The sequence below is a fragment of the Oryzias latipes genome, chromosome 6 (genome assembly GCF_002234675.1).
Source record: "Oryzias latipes chromosome 6, ASM223467v1".
Lineage (NCBI taxonomy): Eukaryota > Metazoa > Chordata > Actinopteri > Beloniformes > Adrianichthyidae > Oryzias > Oryzias latipes.
In genome coordinates, this window is record NC_019864.2 from 13,535,973 (window position 1) to 13,554,794 (window position 18,822).

At 38.3% G+C, this 18,822-nt stretch overlaps 2 protein-coding genes across 6 annotated transcripts in view; one reads left to right on the forward strand and one right to left on the reverse strand.

Annotated features, from left to right (window-relative positions):
* Positions 1–3,674: 3,674 nt before the first annotated feature.
* Positions 3,675–9,103, reverse strand: LOC101174590 (ankyrin repeat and SOCS box protein 13). Its single transcript, XM_004069919.3, has 6 exons — positions 8,881–9,103; positions 8,187–8,386; positions 7,174–7,324; positions 5,655–5,789; positions 5,168–5,359; positions 3,675–5,084 (listed from the first exon to the last, which is right to left on the reverse strand). Exons 1-6 carry the CDS (start codon positions 8,921–8,923, stop codon positions 4,936–4,938), a joined length of 870 nt encoding a protein of 289 aa, XP_004069967.1. The 5' UTR covers positions 8,924–9,103; the 3' UTR covers positions 3,675–4,935.
* Positions 9,104–9,186: 83 nt separating this feature from the next.
* Positions 9,187–18,822, forward strand: part of LOC101174829 (protein TASOR) — a 29,736-nt gene continuing 20,100 nt past the window's right edge. For 2 of the 5 annotated variants that reach the window (XM_023955683.1, XM_011475951.3), the window contains exons 1-14: positions 11,392–12,084; positions 12,305–12,453; positions 12,617–12,712; positions 12,790–12,862; positions 14,102–14,193; positions 14,278–14,415; positions 14,502–14,635; positions 14,729–14,745; positions 15,254–15,353; positions 15,457–15,548; positions 15,629–15,735; positions 16,096–16,168; positions 16,274–16,345; positions 16,641–18,731. In XM_023955683.1, coding sequence (XP_023811451.1) covers positions 12,051–12,084; positions 12,305–12,453; positions 12,617–12,712; positions 12,790–12,862; positions 14,102–14,193; positions 14,278–14,415; positions 14,502–14,635; positions 14,729–14,745; positions 15,254–15,353; positions 15,457–15,548; positions 15,629–15,735; positions 16,096–16,168; positions 16,274–16,345; positions 16,641–18,731 — 3,268 coding nt within the window. In that variant the 5' untranslated portion in view covers positions 11,392–12,050. Of the gene's footprint in view, positions 12,085–12,304; positions 12,454–12,616; positions 12,713–12,789; positions 12,863–14,101; positions 14,194–14,277; positions 14,416–14,501; positions 14,636–14,728; positions 14,746–15,253; positions 15,354–15,456; positions 15,551–15,628; positions 15,736–16,095; positions 16,169–16,273; positions 16,346–16,640; positions 18,732–18,822 lie in introns of those variants that run through there. The other 3 variants (XM_020703890.2, XM_020703891.2, XM_020703892.2) reach the window with 3 other exon arrangements.

Consider the following 18,822-nt stretch of genomic DNA (forward strand, 5'->3'; position numbering starts at 1 on the left):
AGTGCTCTGAACCTTTTTTTTTTAAATAATTTGTGATCTTCACTGGTGTCCATGGATTACATGAAATCTTTCCACCTTTATCCACCTTTGTCATGGTAGGGAGAACACGTCACTGCAAGGGTGGGGTCATCTAAGAAAGCACAGGGGTTAAATAGGCTATTTTTTGTTAAGGGTAAACTACAGCCAGGCCTTACATTTCTTTCAGTGAAGCCTGTCAGGTACATAACAGCACCAGGGGCAATGGGAGGAGGGGGCATGACAACAGGGTCTGCTTTACATACCGATAAGGGTAATTTGGCATGTAAGAAAACTAAGTCATCTGTTTTTTTAGATGTTCTGGATGTAATTTTTTGTTTTGTCGTTCTTAAATTTAATTGCTTTTAGATTTTCTTTTAAAGAGGAATAACACAAGTTCTATATAAGTTGTTTCATAATTTAGTCAGAGGAAGTATTGTCCTTTTCAATGCCCTTAAAAGTCTGACACATTACTATCTATCAAGTAACTACACTTTAAAATTATCAATGTGGCCAGACACACCTGTGCAATAACAATACACGCAATCTTGATATGGTACGCCTGTGATGGATAGAGTATCAACAAAGGAAAAGTGCAAATGTGTGATCAATATTTAAGAGGAAAGCGCCTCTGTGGAGATGGAAGAACTTTTTAACTCTTTGCTCTCTGCTTTTATCTTTTTAAAGACCCAATCCGATCATCTTTTTGATCTATTTTAAAACTGTTCAGTGATCTGGCAATGTCATGTCATTTTTAAGCAAAAATTAAGAAAAAAACCTGTGTAATTTTCTAGGATATAGTTTCTGCTCACTGGCAGTAGCTCAACAGAAATTTGCCTTTGAGTTGTGGGTGGGACCGTTGGTGTGGAGCAACCCCGCCCCTCTTCCTCTTCCTTTGACTGAGAACTCTGTTTCTGTGCTTTTCCTGCAAGCTTACAGCCCCTCACACCTAATATTATAGGCGCCACAAAAAGGGCGCTACACGTATTTTTTCTTTTTTTCTTCAATGATTTGTGATCTTCACTGGTGTCCATGGATTACATGAAATCTTTCCACCTTTATCTACCTTTGTCATGGTGGGGAGAACATGTCAATGTAAGGGTGGGGTCATCTAAGATAACACAAGGGTTAAGTGCATTTGTTTTTCTTCCATTTCACTTCTTGGTTTCTCCACTGTAAATCTACAAGTACAAAATATGCTTTCACTGCGAGCCATAGGGGCCTCAGAGACAGGATCAGCCAGTGGACTAACAATATTTGTAAGTCGCAGCACCGGTTTTTCTTCAATCATATGTAAATGATAAGAAGATACTACTGGAGGAGCAGTTTAGAGCTGCTTCGGTCAAAGTTACAATAGTTAATCTAAAACAAATGGATGTTCTGTTGCCTGCACTAGCATCAAATACCTTAACACCGTTTGAAGTCATTATCTAAACCCCTGCTGTCCAACAGCAACAGCTGTGGTTGATGCATGCTATAAGACACTAAACAGACCCTTAAAAAACCAGGCTGACTGTTGCTGGCTGTCTTATTCCCCTTCCTGTGTAAATGTCTTCAGCTCAGTGAAACCTCTCCCTGTGATTGGTCATGTTTCTGCTCCTACTCCAGCAGATCACAGTCTGGGGATCTGACACCACTGACTTACCTACTGAACCCTTGTGCTATCTTCGATGACCCCACCCTTACTTTGACGTGTTCTCCCTACCATGACAAAGGTGGATAAAGGTGGAAAGATTTCATGTAATCCATGGACACCAGTGAAGTTCACAAGTCATTGAAGAAAAAAGGTTCAGAGCACTGTCTAGTGGGTCTATATGACCCAACTCCCAATGGTAAAGTGCCTAGGATAGCACAAGGGTTACAAGAAGCCATGTTTCAGAAAATCTGTTTCAGAAGTTTCTTTTTGAATTTTAGAAGAAAATATGGAAAGGTTAAATGTTTTGCAACAAAAAAAAAAATCACAATTTGTGTTCAGATCGGAACATTAAAATATCTGAAAAATCCTTGTTGCAAAACAAATATTGCCTGTCTAAACATTGTATTTGTGGGGCAGCAAACAAACTTGGAATCTTGAAAATGTTAGATGATACATACACAATTAATTATATTCTTCACACAGATGTTTTACTAAAATCATTCTAGGTTCTGCTGCGACTTCGCAAGTTCAGTCATGCTTTGTACAAAAGAGAAGTAATGACATCACTCTAAAAAAAATGAGTGGGGTTGGTCTCTCAATTATTATGCCTCTAGCCCACAAAGTTAGCAATAAAAAAACATTGTTCAAGTTGTGACTGGAATCCCTTTTAACTAATATTCAAATTGTTTTTTTTTTTAATTTTCTAATTACCACCACCAATGTTATATGAAGAGTAAATACAGGTATGATTTATTCATGTGCTCTATTTTCAAACATTACATTTATTTCTCACAAAGTCAGGTGACCCCCCCCCCCCCCCCCCAAAAAAAGACGTTGTAAAAGTCTTTTTATGATTTTAGTGTCCCTGTTATCCCTTTAGGTGACCCTGAAAAGGATCATGTGGATTTAGAAAATGGATGGATGGATGCATTTGGTGTCCCTGTGACAGAATGGCAAACTGTCCACGGCGTACCAACTGTAGCTGGTGACCCTGACACCCCAAAATAGATGAAGTGGGTTTGGAAAATGGATGGATGGAGTAATTTGGTGATAACTAATATATGATGGATGGATGGATGGATGGATGGATGGATGGATGGATGGATGGATGGATGGATGGATGGATGGATGGATGGATGGATGGATGGATAGATAGATAGATAGATAGATAGATAGATAGATAGATAGATAGATAGATAGATAGATAGATAGATAGATAGATAGATAGATAGATAGATAGATAGATAGATAGATAGATAGATAGATAGATAGATAGATCTGTTGCAAAAAAGCTTATTCCACTTAGACTGTAACCCAGTACTTGTTGTGTAGCTGTCCAAATTTGGATTGCATCCAAAAAGAGAGTAAAGCCCTTTATAAGTATGTGTCATTTACCATTTTATAAAAAAAACATATATTGTAAAAAGAAAATTTTATTTCATGAAATTATTTCAAAAACATCCTAATTAAAAAAAGGGATTTTCTGTCCATTTTTTATGTGTAGTGGGCTTTACAAGGTTCACTAATGTGTTATTTATCATTCGTATGAGATGACTCTGAACTAAAAACTGAACTAAAGTCATCACAAACCATTTTCTGAACCATAAACTAAACCATAGACCATAAATGTTAACTATGAACTTAAATAAAGGGATCATAAACCATTTCCTAAACCATAAACTGAACAATAGGCCATAAATGTAAAATATAAACTTAACTTAAGAGAATATGAACTCTTTCCTTATTTTCATTACAAAAGAGCTTTAGTTTATTTATTTTTTTACTTATTTGTTTCTGGGCAGTGTGTGTGTTTGTGCGTGAGTGTGGAGGAGCGAACAAATTTTGTTTGTCTAAAAAAATCCCTGATTTCTCCGTTAATTTAAATAGAAATTCAGTTCATCATATCAAACTAGAAATAAGTTTTAAAATAAAAACATGTAAAATCTCAAATCAAAATCTAACAGCTAATCTGATTAATGTAATTCACTGATATCAAAAGACGAGACGACAATGAACTTTTTCAACTTCATTCTTTTTTATATAGATTATGGAAGTATAACCATCTACATTATTTACACATTTACAGGAAATTTGTAACAAAAAAAACAATGACAGTGTGCAAGTCATCAGTTTAAGTTTAACTAAACCTTATTTAAAATGCTATGTAGCTAAAACTCATCTGAGCGAGTCACATCTCTGTGAACTCATTTTCAATTCAAAAAAGCCGCAACAGTACTTAAGTACTGAAGTACTCTGAATGTGATATGAACAAACTTGTTCCTCACACTCAGATTGGAGTGGGTAGTTATTCCATTTCTGGAACTTGCTCTGATTACTAGCGCAGGTAGGGACAAAGGAGAACAATATTTCACACATATGATTCATAAAAATATAAATCTGCATAAATAAAGAAATGAGAAGTTAGAGATGAAAGTTACTGGCTTTAAGAGATAGTACTTGGAATACTTTACTGTCTCAATATCTCTGTACATAATTTACAGCAGACCAGCCCTTAAAAGTGAAGAGCAAAGACAAAATATAAGGAGAAGCTACAACACGTTTCCGTAAAGACCCACTCTGATGAAAGTTGTTTTTGTAGTCTTTTTAACATGTTCTTGTAGTATTCTTCTGATGATGGAGTATTTCTATATTCAAATTGTTGTGAATCAGGAACAGATGAAAAACTGCTGTTGGAAAAAGATCGTATTTGTTACACAAACACACTGGATGGGCATCAAGCTCCCTGCTCCACTTCATTCTGATGCATCCAGTTGTAGACAAATAGATCCATGTAGGTATTTGTTTTCCTTGTCTGATCTGGCATCTGGCTCTTCAATATACGACTGGATAGCTCCAATATTGCTCACGATTTTTGTTGCACCAATAATGTTAGGCTGGGGTTGTGAGGGGCTTTAGGCCAGTGGGAGAGACTGTAAAACGATGGGTGACGGGAAGTGCGGGCAGGCTTACTCTGCTCTAGCAGTCCCACAACTCCAGAGGAAACTTCTGATTATCCACTGCCACTCTGCAGACACTATTTCATGGAGAACAACACAGATTTTTGAATTTAGCTTAAAAAAATTGTTTTTTAAAACTGCATATTAGTAAGTAAAAGACCACTGGGAACGCTTTTAAAAAAGATCAAAAGATGATCAGAGTGGGACTTTAAGTAAACCGTTCTAAGCAGACTTCATGCAGAGAGAATCTTCATCATTGTGTCACATGTTACATTAAAAAAACCAACAGCAGAAAATGGTACTAAACAACACTGAAGTGTCAATCTGCTAAAGTTGAACAGCAATAGGTGGTGTGTAGGAGAGAAAGTTTATGATACTTTTGGGCAAGCCCAGCCCAGGTACAGCGTCCTGCGCTTTGTGGCCGAGACTCCTCCGGAAAGCCACTCTGCTTAGCTGCTGCAGACTCAGAGGGTTGTCTGGGGGAGAAGAGCCACCATGGGGTAAACTTTACTGTTGCGTCAAGCTGACAGGACGCTACACTTTACGTGAACACACTTACTCTCAAAGAACTGTAGACAGGCGAAAGAGGGGGATCCCACACTGGTGTAGTGGATAGGTTTTTTGTTAAGGTTATCTCTGGCAAACACATTTCCCCCAAACTCCACAAGAAGCTCGATGAGGCCTATGTTCTTTGCTTTGGCTGCGTGATGAAGAGCCGTCTCGTGGAGTTTGGCTGCATTCACGTTTGCTCCTTAGTAGACAAAAGCAAGTTTGTACAAATGATATAAATATATACATCCTAAGGCACTTTAGGGTTCAGGATAATTTAATAAATTGAAGATAATTTATTACAAATAAAAGAAAGCAGCATTTCATAATTATAATGAATAAATCCCTTCCCCATCAAAGAGCATCAAATAAAAACAACAAAAGATGTAAGTCACCTTGTCTTGCTAATGCTACATTCAGGACCAAACCCACCTACAAACATGCAACAAACGCACATTTCAACAGAGCTACATAGCCGAAGGCAAGTCTAGAATCACCTGCAATGAGGAGCACTTTGGCGCATTCATAATGTTGCCTTGCACAGGCAACATGAAGGGGTGTCCCATAGTGGCAGTCGTGTGCCTCCATGAAGGCCCCGCGATCTATCATGAGCTGAACGCAAGCCGAATTACCTACAAAAAATACAAAATAAAACACTTTCTGTTAATATAATCAACATTATAGAGAAGAATGTGTCATGGTACCCCCGGGAGTCCTCTCCCCCCTCCTTTCGCTTCCACTGTTTGGACCCAGCTGCCGGCACTACCATCATCAAACCCGCAGTATTTCAGATGGCCTGTTTCCAGTATTCATCGCCAGTTCGTTGCCAACTATGGTGAAGTACCTGATCTCATGTGTTCCTCGTTTGTTTTATGAAACTCTCGTTGTCTCTGAACCCGTTACTCAAGTTACCCTTCCTGTCTGTAGGACAAGCTACTTCCACCAAGTGCCTGCCTGGGTCCAACTCTCGTCAAGATCCCTCAAGCCACCACAAAATCAGGAACTCCACCCACGCCACATCCTTGAGCCACGCTCCGTCAGTGATCCGCCAGGTCCACACTCCACTCTCAAGACAAAAGGAGGGGTACTTACCATCTGGTCCTCCTCCAGGACTTTCCCTCCACTGATCCACTCATCCATTGCCAAGAACATTAAAATCAATTCACTGCCTAAACTCTTGGGCGTGATCTTTCCCGGTTTCAGCGTCTGGGTCTGTTCTTGTCATTGTCAGTCATGACAGAGTGGCTGCACTGTACAAATCAACCTTTTGTTACCTGTAGTTTAATGACAACAAAGATGAATGTACTCTTATCCATCCATGTCTCCTCTAAGTGTTCCATGACCTAAACACAAATAAGCAAATGATTTCATTCAAGACTGTTTTTTCTAGGTCCTGAAAGAACAGATATGTCACAAACCCTAACCCAGAACCGTAGGAAACTACTTTCATAATGACCATGAGAAACCTTTTAATTTCAGAGAAAATAAGACAAATTCTTTTCAAAGCTGTTTATAAGTAAGTGTCCTATATTTGCAAAATTGTTTTTAAATTGATTTAGTTTTTGTTTTGTTGAACGTTCCTTTACTAAGTTTATGTAGTAGTTGTATGATGTGAAACTTCTCGACCCAAAAGTACAGGCAGAATCCTAAAGCAACAGCATGTTTTGATAAGCCAGACACTGATACAAGTATAGTAATGTAGATATTTGAAAAAAATAAAAGGATTTTGTTGACAAAATCTAAGTTTGTCAAAGTAATATTTTACTGCCAATTTTGGCTTTGCTGTAAGTATGCATTTATAACAGTTGTAGCTCCGAGGGTGTCGGACTTCAGGCGCCGAAAACCAACATCCTGCTGGTTTCTGTAAAAAAATTGCTGCTGAAAACCTAGATCATGTGTGTTTTACTAATAAGAAATTTCACTAGCAGGTTAGTTGGATAATATACAGGACACTGACCGCACAGAGCATGGAGTTTGTGACCCCTGATAGATATTTCTACATACATCACAACATACCTCCCATGCATGCCTCGTGAAGAGGAGAGAAGGTGAACAGTGGAGGATTGACTGTTGCCCCATACTCCAACAACAGATTGACACAGTCCAGGCTCCCAGCCGCACAGGCGTCACAAAGTGGAGTGCTACCGTCTATGTTGCGAGCATCCACCTGTAGGTCCAAACCATATTTATTCCACACATACCAATAATGTGGAGCACTATAATGATCCAACCCCACTACCTCTGTAAACACAATGTGTTTACATGCCATTCAATATCATGTAACCTGGAAAATTTATTTTTTAAAACACAGTAGGATGTTAAAGTCCCACTCCGATCATCTTTTGATCTGTTGTAAAAGCGTTCCCATTGTTTTTTTCATTATGATTATGCTATTTTTATCCAAAAACTAAAAACCTGGGACGTTTTCTAGGACATAGTTTCTGCAGGAGTTTGTTTGCATGGAGTAAGCTCGTCCCAACTTCCTGTCATCCATCTGTTTACGCTGTCTAGTTTACAGCCCCTCACAACTCCAACCTAACATTACTGATGCAACAAAAATGGCGAGCAATATTGGAGCTATCCAGGTGTATAGTTTTGGGCCAGATGCCAGCTCAGACTGGGAAGACAAAGACGAACATGGATAAGTCGATGCATCAGAACAGAGCGGAGCGGGGAGCTTGTGTATCTTCTATCTATGAGCTATAAGCTGCAATTTTTTTTCTGCTCCTGATTTACAACAATTTGAACCAAGAAATACTCAGAAATGCCATTTTAAGCCTAATTCTTATGTTAAAAGCACCAAAAAAAAACAGTTTTCATCTTTGTGGTTCTTTAAGGAAACCCAGTTTCCTAGAGTAAATCTAAGCCTAATTTTATTACAAAGAGAAATGCAAACGTATATTGATAAATGGAAGATTGTGATTTGTAGCTTACATGCTGTGTATGAAAAACTGCATATTTCTCTGGTAACCAGGTTCCTCTCAAAAACCAAGTACTTCTAGCCCATGCAAACTGTGAAACCACCTGACCTGAGCTCCAGCATCCAGCAGCAGCCTGACACACTGCGTTTGACCCTGTATGCACGCCTCATGCAGAGGTGTGATGGAGTCCACAGACACAATGTTGACAGCCGCACCTCCCTCAATCAGTTGCTGGAGCTGAAGGACTCTGCCCTGTGCGGCAGCCTCATGCACCGCTGAACGGTCAGTCCAGAATCCAAGGCCATGGGCTGAAATGTCAGGAGGTAAACAAAGCGGGGGGGTTTACAAAGCAGAATTTTTACCTCGAGTGATTCAAAAGACATATTTGGATGCATTTGATTATCTCCTCGCTTAGAAATGTGGTACTATCACTGTATGTGGAGAGGGCATTGATATTACCAAACAGACTGATGCACACCTTTACAGACCACAAATACTGATTAAACTATACTGCAAGGTCACTATTGTGGTGTCAAATGAGCATTATAACAGCACAGCTGACGTTCTGCAACATGAACCTCACTAACAAGCTTAAGGCTTTCTCCTGTTGTCTGAGTTTTAACATTTTCTTTAAATGAAATGCACTAGAACAGACTTAGCTGCATGCAGTCTCCGGATTAAATTAAACCTAACTGAAACCAAACCGCATCTAACAGCTAAGCCCCAGTAATAGCGAGCTCTTTTTAAGGAAACTGTTGTCTTGTGTTACTGTGTTAGTCACCATCAACTCTAAGCTTCTTACCTATTTCTCCATACAAGGACGGTCTGGTCCGAGTGATCTCCATTACATCATGTTCTCGCTTTTCTCTGTGCTGGCCGCGTAGATTCAACCAAACGAGCGATTCGTTTTAAAATAACACAACGAAAACGGTATAGGATCCATTAGGAGTAATCAACACAGACAACTGGTGCACAGAGCTCAGCGAAAGCGGCGGAGGTCCGGCTAGGATAAACAATGGCAAAGGACTCTGGGATTTGTAGGCACATGCCTTTAAAGACCACGATAATTTTTTTTTTTTTTTGGAAATAACTGTAATTAAATAAAAGAAAGTCACAGAGATATATGGTATGCAACTATATAAAGGATGAGCATGCAGGATTTTGTTTTTAATTTAGGTTGACAATCTAAAAAAACAAAATGAAAATATTTAGCATTTCATTAGACATTTCATAAACTGTGCATTTTGCTTGCTCATTAATTTGCCATTGAAAGGATTTTTGTGGATCCACTACCAAATGTTAAATTTCTCTAATGAATAAATATCTGAACTATGGTTTTTTTTTAAACTTTTATTTTCAAGACTGTTTTAAAAATCCTCTGAATTAGAGCTGCATGGTCACAATCTGCAGCAGCTCCTAACAGAAAGATTTGTTGTTCCAATCCACTGTGGGTCCTTGGGTTTGCATGTCTTCCACAGGCTCTCTAGCTTTCTTACTGCTGTCTTAATCCACAGGACATGTTTGTGCTTGTAAATCTCTTTTATGAACCTTAAAAGGACTGGCAACCTAATTAAGGTGTACCTTTTGACTGTATATGAGAGCTGGACCGAGTGAGTGTGACGTCACCCATAGAAAACAGCTTACTTCCAGGTCCAACAAAATGAAATCAATTTAGTCGCCTTTTTTTTAATGATAAAGATGCCACCATGATGGAGCCAAATAACTTTAGTGAGCAGTGATTGGTCCAAGTCATTGTTTTTGTGGCAACCAGTCTCACCAATCAGGAGTGAGCTTGTTGCAGGCTACACCCCTACCACTTGAAACAGGGGTACATAAAAACTGTCAGTCAAATGTTTCAAATTTCGACAATTGGCCGCATCTTTTTACTGAGGCATCTGACTGACCAGGTTATCATTCAAATAACTTGCACTACAGAAAAAATATCATGAAATCATGTTATGTTAACATGTTAATATCATGTTATTCTGACAAATATAATGACAGAGTAAAAGCTGTTTATTTCTCTGTAGAAGTTTAGGGGTTTTTGGCCCATTGAAACCAGCACAGTACTTCCCCTTTTGGAATACAAGAGGGAGAAGTCACTCAGTTTTGTTCTTTTATATAGCCATTCTGTGAACTCTGACTTTCCACATGACAGCTGAAATAGGTTCCTTGTATCCAGACTGTAGTAGATATAGATGAGGATTTGTTTTTCCAATCTGTAGGACATGGTGTTAACCTGCTTGAAGTAGGCTATGAACAAAAATGTTGCTTGTGCTTGTTTAAAATTCTTGTCCAAATTCTGAAGGTGAATTCACCGGCTGCGGCAACTTGCATTCAAGCAGCCACTTTCAATAAAAAGTTGACATAAACACCCATAAACCCAGGTTAGATGGAGAAAGCTGATTCGCTGTGGCAAACCCTGAAGTAAAAAGCCGAAAACAAAAAAGAAGATGTTGCATTTGTGAAGTACAACCAGTAAATTATTCCTTTTCATTGAGTCTGCTTCATAAATATCCAGGCAAGTTAATGTGGATCCAATGGATAACACTGTGTCTGTGCAGTAATTGTTTTTCTTTGTGTGCAAAACACATAGTTTACATGTAATAAATGTAATCAGGTGGTAAACAAATAAGCAAAAGGTTGTAAAGGTTTAATCATATGGGTTGTGTCCAAATTTCCTTCACTACTAGTACATTTACCATTCCGTCTGAATTTACATTTCCAAAATCCAGTTCTCTAATAAATTTCCTACAAGTTTCTACAAAAACCATCAATGCTCACTAGATTAGTGAACATTGACTACAATCAAATCTGTTTATATTTTTTTTCATGTTTTAAAAATATAGGCTATTTAAAACTGTTTTTTATTACCTAGATTAGTGTAAAGTTTTCTTCATCAGAAGACAGTGGTTTCATAAATAGTCTTTGTAAAATGTTTGATTTTATTACTTTTTCACTTCGGGAAGTGGTGACATCAAATTTGAAGTTAAAAAAAGTAGTGAGCATGTCGTCCAAATTGCTTATAAGATCCAGGGCACTGGATTGTTTTTTGTAGTTACAGAGTACAAAATCTGTAACTACAAGATCTGTTACAGAGTAGGAATTTGGACATAGCCATGGAAAATACAAGATTTGTTTTGACGCTTACAGCTTTCCATACATCCTGGAAGGGTTGGTGAACAACTGGACTAGACTAGGATATCTAAAAAGTGTTTTCCTGCTTTAAGTTTAAATTTAAAATCCAACCAACAAGTTTAGGGTCTGTCATAGACGCTTGTCTAGAAGGTTTCCAATGTTTTTTAAAGTATGAATAAGAAGTTCAAAAGTTTTAATTCCATATATGCAAGACTTTCTTTTTGATGGCAAGGGCTTTCCATAGGTCCAACAAAGTTACAGTTCGAAACCAGCAAGTTTTAACCTTTTGTTTCCTAAAGACTACTTTTTAATCCTTCCAATAAGTTAGCGTCGTGTCAACATTTGCGTGTTTTCTTAGTTCATTTTTTTCTTATCTCCACGGAAAGGTCGAGAAGCGGCGTAGAGACGTGTGTCGCAACAACGAGCTAGCTTTGTCAACTGTTGCTTCACACACCAGTTTGCCGTGGACTTTCAAGATGGATGCCCACCCGAGATAGGTTTCTGTTTCTTTTTCGGATCCTAAAGCGAAATGTGTCGCACCTGCGCTTGAGGAAGCACACGAGGAGAACAGGAAAGCCTTTTAAAAACCAAACCTTCGTGTTGACGGAGACTAAAAAGTTACGTTAAAGAAGTTTGGACTGCGAGGTGCTTCTTCTTAACTTCCTGGTTTCTTGTGTATGATTATGCCCGTTAAGTGTTGGAAACGCTGCGGGGACTCAGAGATTTTTATCATTTAAAGGACACATGGCATGTAACAAGGCGGCTAGAACGTTTAAACCGAGAGCAAATTGTTTTCTTCAAGGAGGAATGAGGGAAAGGCAGGTTTCCTGAGCGATGGAAAGTGGAAAAGTTGGTGCCTCGTGGAAAGGTAACTCTTCTGGTCACACATGGTGCCATAACACGTATCAGTGTATTTTACTTTTAATGTAAAGGAACCATTTAGCTAAGTGTGTATTTGGTTAAACAGTTTGGAAAAATTAATTCTCAGCTTTCTCTCCTCCCCCCACTTCTGGTTTTTCCACCCTTGAGTTGGAGACAGCTGTACTTTTCCAGTACCAAAATGTGGTTTTCCTTCTTTTTTTTTTAAGGTGTTTTAATACCCGTGTCAGAATCTGCGGACATATTTCGGAATACCATCTTGACTGCTCTACAAAGTGCACACCTGTATGAAGAGTCAAAGCAGTTCTTCAGATACAAATCTGCAGTTCTAGTAAAGAATCCTGCATTGGAAGAAAAGGTCAGCCCCTATTTTCTGCATACACGCTTAAAGTAGGAACCCTAAACTGTGTGCAAAGTTGTACCACACTAATCTGTGAACAAGGTGCTGCTAAACAAAAGTTTAGATGTGAAATTTGATACGAGTTCAGCTTTCAGAGTGATTTCTGTACTTTGCCTTTCAGTACAATGCCTTCCGAACAAACAGGAAAAATGCAGGATACACAGAGGACGAGCTCAAAGAATCATATGGATTTCTGCTTTTCGACGATGCCAGCAAGGTACAGGCGTATTGACATAGGAGGAACATTCTCAGTCGAGTCTGTTCAAAGTTGCTGACTTTATCGTTTGCTTTAAGGCTAATGCACTCGGAGAAACTGGTGTGCTCACTGGAAACAGCTCATGCTCAATTCTAGGAGATCCATCGAAGGGTAAATAAGCTCCCACTTCCCCCACAAGTACATAACAAAAGCTACCTTTGATCGGCACAAACAGACAAAAGACACTAGATCTACTTACGGTTTCTTGCTGCAAAAAGATTCAACAAAGTTTAGGATCCACATGTGGAAAACGTGTATTGAAGACGAAACAAAATAAACGTGCTCTGTGGGAAGAGCTGTAGAGCCTTTTGAAAATGAAAGCAAAGTATAAGAACCTTAACTATACAAGTGAAAGTGGAAGAGGTTTACTTAAATTTTGAAACGGAAAGTGCAACTTGAAGCGAGCAGGCATGCGGAATAGAAACAAAACTCTTTTCTTATCTACTGAGCTGCAGACAGCTTTTTCTAGGTACTTGGATAGTTTAAAAAAACCTAATTGTTTAAAATCACAAATAGTCAGAATGCTGTCAAATACACCAGGCAAAAATATTGTTTTGTAGTTTTGAAGTATTTTATAACGAGGTATAAAAAGCCAAAGTAGTACATGCTAAGTCACTAAATGTACAAATCAGTTTCACTTCACATCAATTTCTCCTTTGGTTTTCTGTACATGTGACATTTAGAAGCTTTTTATTTAAAAAAAAAAAACCTGATTTAAAAAAGGATTTGGTTAATTTAACAGGAGTTATGTCTTCATACTGCTGGTGCAGGATTTGGGGAAAAAAAACAAAACCTGTAAAACTCGTTTTCTGCAATGCAGTTTCTCCCCTTGAGTCGGATTTCTGACTTAACCTTTTTTCATGGAATAACTTTCCTTTAATTTACCAAATGGATAAATGTTGTTTTTCACATTTGTTTGTAATTTACAAATGCATATTTATTATAGTTTTTTTTTTTTCAAAGGTCGTAACTATTCCACTCAGAAAAGCAGTTGCCTACTTTTTTTATATGTAAAATTACATCATTAGGATTTTATTTTAGGACAGTCAACTTTTTCAAGCTTATGAAACATTACGAAAGACTGTTCTGAAGGGAAGCAGTGCATTTTTTTTCTTCTTTACAACATGAGGCGTGTCTTTGCCTGACCATGGCGCTGTTGTTTTTCAAGGTGTGGCAGGCCTGAGGTGTGTTGGTTTTCTGAGAAACAAAACACTTAGAAACACATGAAAAATTTAATCCAACCACTTGGATTCTTTTTACTTTTGATTCTTCTAAAAAAAAAACAGCCATCTATTTGTATTTAAGTTTACAAGTAATAAGCTTTTAAGTAAAAACTTTCCCTTTTGATAGGTATTTACATCTCGATGTACTCCGACTGTTTGGATCAAAATCGCTGGTATCATGGGAAATCTGGATACATCGCCATCATCAGGTTGACAAAGGTACTGGCAGTAAAATTTTGAATTATCAATGAAATAGTTCTTTGACACTGGCATCACCCAAAAAAATGTCTCATTTTATAACAGGGAAAACAAAAAAAGGTTTTAGAAAACTACACGGAGAGGTTTACAGAACCAACGGTGGGGTTTGACTGCCACGTCTCAGATCAATTGGCTTCTGTGTCTGCTAAAACCAGTTCGTTTCTTGCCTTTGAGAGAACTCAGGTATGTGTTGTCCTGTGTGTTTTGCCACTGGGTTTCAAAGTAAAAGACTTAAACAAAACCTGAAATTTTCAATCTTTACTTTTCAGTATTATATGTATGAGCTTTTAGACGACACAAGCAATAGAACTGGGGTGTCGCCTGCCGCTTCCTGTCCATTTGCCATTGTATCATTCTCATACAATGATACCAAAGCAACACCATTTGTTCAACAAGAGAGAAGGTTCTTTTCATTTTTTACTTTTAGGTTTAGTCATATTTCTGATCAAAACCATTTGACATTTTTCATTTATTTGTTTTTTTTTTTCTTTTTCAGTGAACCAAAAAACCAGGGTAAGTTTCATGAGTTCTCATAATTACACAAAAAACTCCTTATCAATATTAAAATTACCAGTTTAATTAGTGTCTATTGGTAAAAATACAAAAGTCTTTTAAATCCTGCTCTGAAGCTTTAAGCCTTTAAAAGGTTGAACTGTGGTCCCTTGCTATAACCAACACTTTTTATGGTCTCACTGATTTTTTTACAGTGCAATTATTGTTCTTTTTACAGTGCACTGTGTTCTTCATCTTGATTGCATATAGACCATTGTCAATCAACCTGCTCCATGCCGGGTCTCCTGTACAGTACAGAATGCGTCCGTTTTCCAACTTGACATAAATCTTCATCGCAATCAGATCTTTTTTTTTTCAATGAAATCGTTTTTTTCGATGAAATCTAGTGTTAGAGACAGTTTGAAACTTTAATTGCGTTTCATTGCTTTACCTCCAGTGTTGTCAGAGTTTGGAAATATAGGGATTAATCAAGCAACTTGTAATCATTTGCACTGTTGTACATTTTTAGTTTGTCATTATGTTCCTTGGAGAGGAAAGCTTCAAATTGGAAGCAAATTCTACAACGTTGAGCTGAGGTTGGCTGCAAGGGCTTTGCTTCCCACCACATTGTAAGTCTAATGTACCTAAACAGGCACAGTACTTTTTTGACACATGCATTGCTAAAGAAAAAAAAAGTTCAACCTGTTTGTTTTTTTTCTTGTGCTTTCCAAGGCCACCAGTGGTGAAAGTTGACCTCGCTTCTATGTCAGATGTGCAACGTCTGCTGCCAAGAGCTGTTTTTGAAACCCCCTTCACCGATGAAGGTGTGCTTTTTAAAATTGCACAGTCAACAAAATATGGATTTGATATTTCAACTGCTTGACATGTGTGTTGTCTTTTTCAGTTTTTTTTGACAACCTTTACTGCACTTTATGTGAGCTCATGCTCTCCGGAGAAGAAGACAGTAGCTCATTTGATCAACTTCTGTTGGAGATAAAGGAGCGAGATCTTGTGAGTAGAGTTTATTTGGTACTTTAAATAAGAACAACCTTATAACAACCAGAATCCTTGGAAATCTCGTTTATACTATAATAAAATGGAAATTAATTGATGAATCAAGATTGAACAGCTTGAACTAAAGAAAAATTAGTCCTAAAAGATTCAAGATTTGTTCATTGTCATTTCACCCATGATATTTGCAGAGGAATAGACAGGTGACGCTAGATGTTGTTCCTCATTAGTATGACAGTGCAAAGGAAAAAATTAAACAATGATCTTGAGCACAATGGAAACCATCATTAAGTTATTAAAATTAAAAATTCACAATGTTATGTTTTTTATGACCAACACCAAAATATACATTTTTGACAGGCTTTCACGATTCCATTAAAAGAAAAGGGATTTCTTATCCTGTTGCATTCGTCCCACTTCCTAAGATATGATGGTAAGTTCCACAATAAATACAGAAAATCCAGTTTTTCCACTGCATGACCAAAGTGTTAAAGTCACACTGATGTTTTTCCTTTTCTTTCTTCTCACGCCCCTCTAGATACCGAGTTCACTACAGCTGGGCTACTGCATGGCATTTTTGTGTTTCCAGATTCTTCAGCTATAAGACCAGGTGAAGATAATGATAGATTTTCTTTTTCTCATTTAACTATAACCAATCTGGTAAATCCTTGATTCCCAAGAGAAATTCATTTGTGGTTACAGACAGAAAACAGTCTCTGAATGAATTCAACTCAGTGTAAGAAAAAAGTTATGACTCCCTAGTTTGAGCCACAATACACAGTATAGGATAAAGTTAAACAAGCTTTGTGATAAATCTTGTTTAAAGTTGTTCTTCTCTTGATATGCAATGTTGTCTTTTTAAAATAAGATATGTTGAATATGTATTTTCCTTGTTTTTGTTACAGACACAAAACCTGTTAAAAAAGGGCCAGAAGTGTCATCAGATATCCTTCAGATTCTGCCTGTCCTGAGTTATGCCGAGAGTGAACTTGAAAAAACCCCCATGGACCAAGACCAAAAGCCGTGTGAAGTCTTGTTGGAGCACATGCAGAGTTATGCCACACTAATAAATCCAGGACTGGCAACAAGCCCCTCAAGGGATGTCAGCATATTTCCAGACCAGTATGATGTTGCTGAAGCCCATAGGCACATTTATTCTAAACCTGAATGGACTTGTCATGGGTGGCAGAGCTTGTCATCGTACATGAGCAAGCCAGAAACATTTCAACTCCCGTTAGCCACAGTATTAGAAATCCTGGCAGCAAGACAAGCAGATCAAAGAGAAGACCTTGATGATGATGTGTACATTTGTTTGTCTTCACCTGAGGAGACGCAAGCCCACCATCTTGACTTGGTTGTAGAAGATGACTTAATACACCAGCAGTCTACTGTCAGTATTGAGAAGTCTTTGGACATTGGTGTGCCAAATACTGAGACACATCTGGAAATTACAACTATGCCTGAGACTATTTCACAAGCTGATGTTACAAAAGACATTACAAGTTACAAAGGCTTAACTGAACTGAAACAAGTTAATTTTGGAGGAAGTCTTTGTCCAACTTTGGAAGACCTTCCTGCCGAACTCATCGTTAGCATCACCTCTGCTGAGCAAAGTATGAGTCCTAAACCAGCTACTAATTCCAACAACTTTCAGTTTTCTGGTTTCTCTACTGGAGACTCATTTCCAACAGTGGAAGAAAAGCCTTTTGGTAAAGAGACAGAAAAAATAACAAAAGTTTTGGACTCCTCTGAGCCTTCAGAAAGAGTTTCTGCTTCTGCCAATGTGATGGGGACAAAAACCAAACGGCGCAGAGGGTTTATCAAAGCACTGCAGAACATTTCCAAACCTTGTGATGACACCTATGATTTACCTGTTGGTGTAACACCAATGGAAGTTGAGGGTTTAAACTACAGGATGGAGGAACACACTAAGGAGATGGATCACCCACCGTTGCGTGAGTCCTCCAAAAGAAATTGGAGGAAATTTCACAAACGTAAGCGAATATTTGGAAAACTAAAAAAGAAAAAAGCGAGACCTGCCACTGAACAAAGAACAGACTCTGGAAAGCTGAACTTGGACGGAACAATTTTTATGGAAAGTGAACCTTTCTCTCTAAAAAGGAAAACTGAGCGGGGGGACCTCAAGCCAATCATCAGTATCTGTGGGAGAATTTTGGTACCTCACGGTTCAGGACAAGTCGATGATCTATTTAGGTCTTTTAATGTCAAACCTCAGCTTGCCAAAGGGGAGAACTGTCCTGACAACGTGCTACATGGGGGCACTCTGAAAACTCCCAACACAGTTGAAAAAGCGCAAGACTCTGACATTGCTTCATTGATGGCAGTAGAGGAAACCAAAACCACAAAATCCATTCCTGGGGAGAACCATCATCTTTCTGCTGATTCAAGTCTGGAACAGAGTCATTGGGAAGATATAGTGGCTTTGACTTCAAACACTAATGAAACTTCTTTAGAGAATGATGACACCAACACTCCTTTACAGGACACAACACAGGAAAAAAAAATGGAAACATTGTCTCCTACAAAGATAAAAGAAGGTAAAGTACTAGGCAAACCAAAAACGGTTATTTCAAAAAGAAAGCCCAAAATTGGTCTGCTTGAGACATCCAAGAAGATGGAAAGCACAGCCCAGGATACCGAACCCTGTGTCAAGAAGGCAAAAGTACTTTCTGAAGAAACGAAATGTGAAAACGCATCAACACAGGAGACAAAGGATGGGGTTGCTGACATTGAAAAGATGCCGTCATTGGACCCTAGCTTTGCTTTTGCCCTGGGACTGACCCAGAAAAGCAGTCTCAATGAGGGTTTGAGTATGCCGGACCAGGAACCTCAGCAAAGAAAAGGTCTAAATGATGACAAAGAAAGAACCTCGCTAGAAGTCACAAATACCCTCCCAATAACATTAACACGGAGGCACAGGATTAAAAGGCTCAAAAAGCACGAAGGTATCACTGCAGAAAACGTAAAGGAAAAATGTAAGTAATATTGCAAAATTTTTCAATTTACATTTCTCTGATAGTGATTTGTCTATACTAATGTCGAGTATGATGTTTAAACTGACCCCTT

Bases quoted from the DNA above. Each gene is read 5' to 3' on its own strand.
- LOC101174590 (XM_004069919.3), bottom strand. From the start codon at position 8,923: ATGGAGATCACTCGGACCAGACCGTCCTTGTATGGAGAAATAG. The intron at 7,325-8,186 runs GTCAGGTGGTTT...TTGGACCTACAG, and splicing joins TGCTGGATGCTGGAGCTCAG to GTGGATGCTCGCAACATAGA. The intron at 5,360-5,654 runs GTGATTCTAGAC...TTGTCTACTAAG, and splicing joins CAAAGTGCTCCTCATTGCAG to GAGCAAACGTGAATGCAGCC.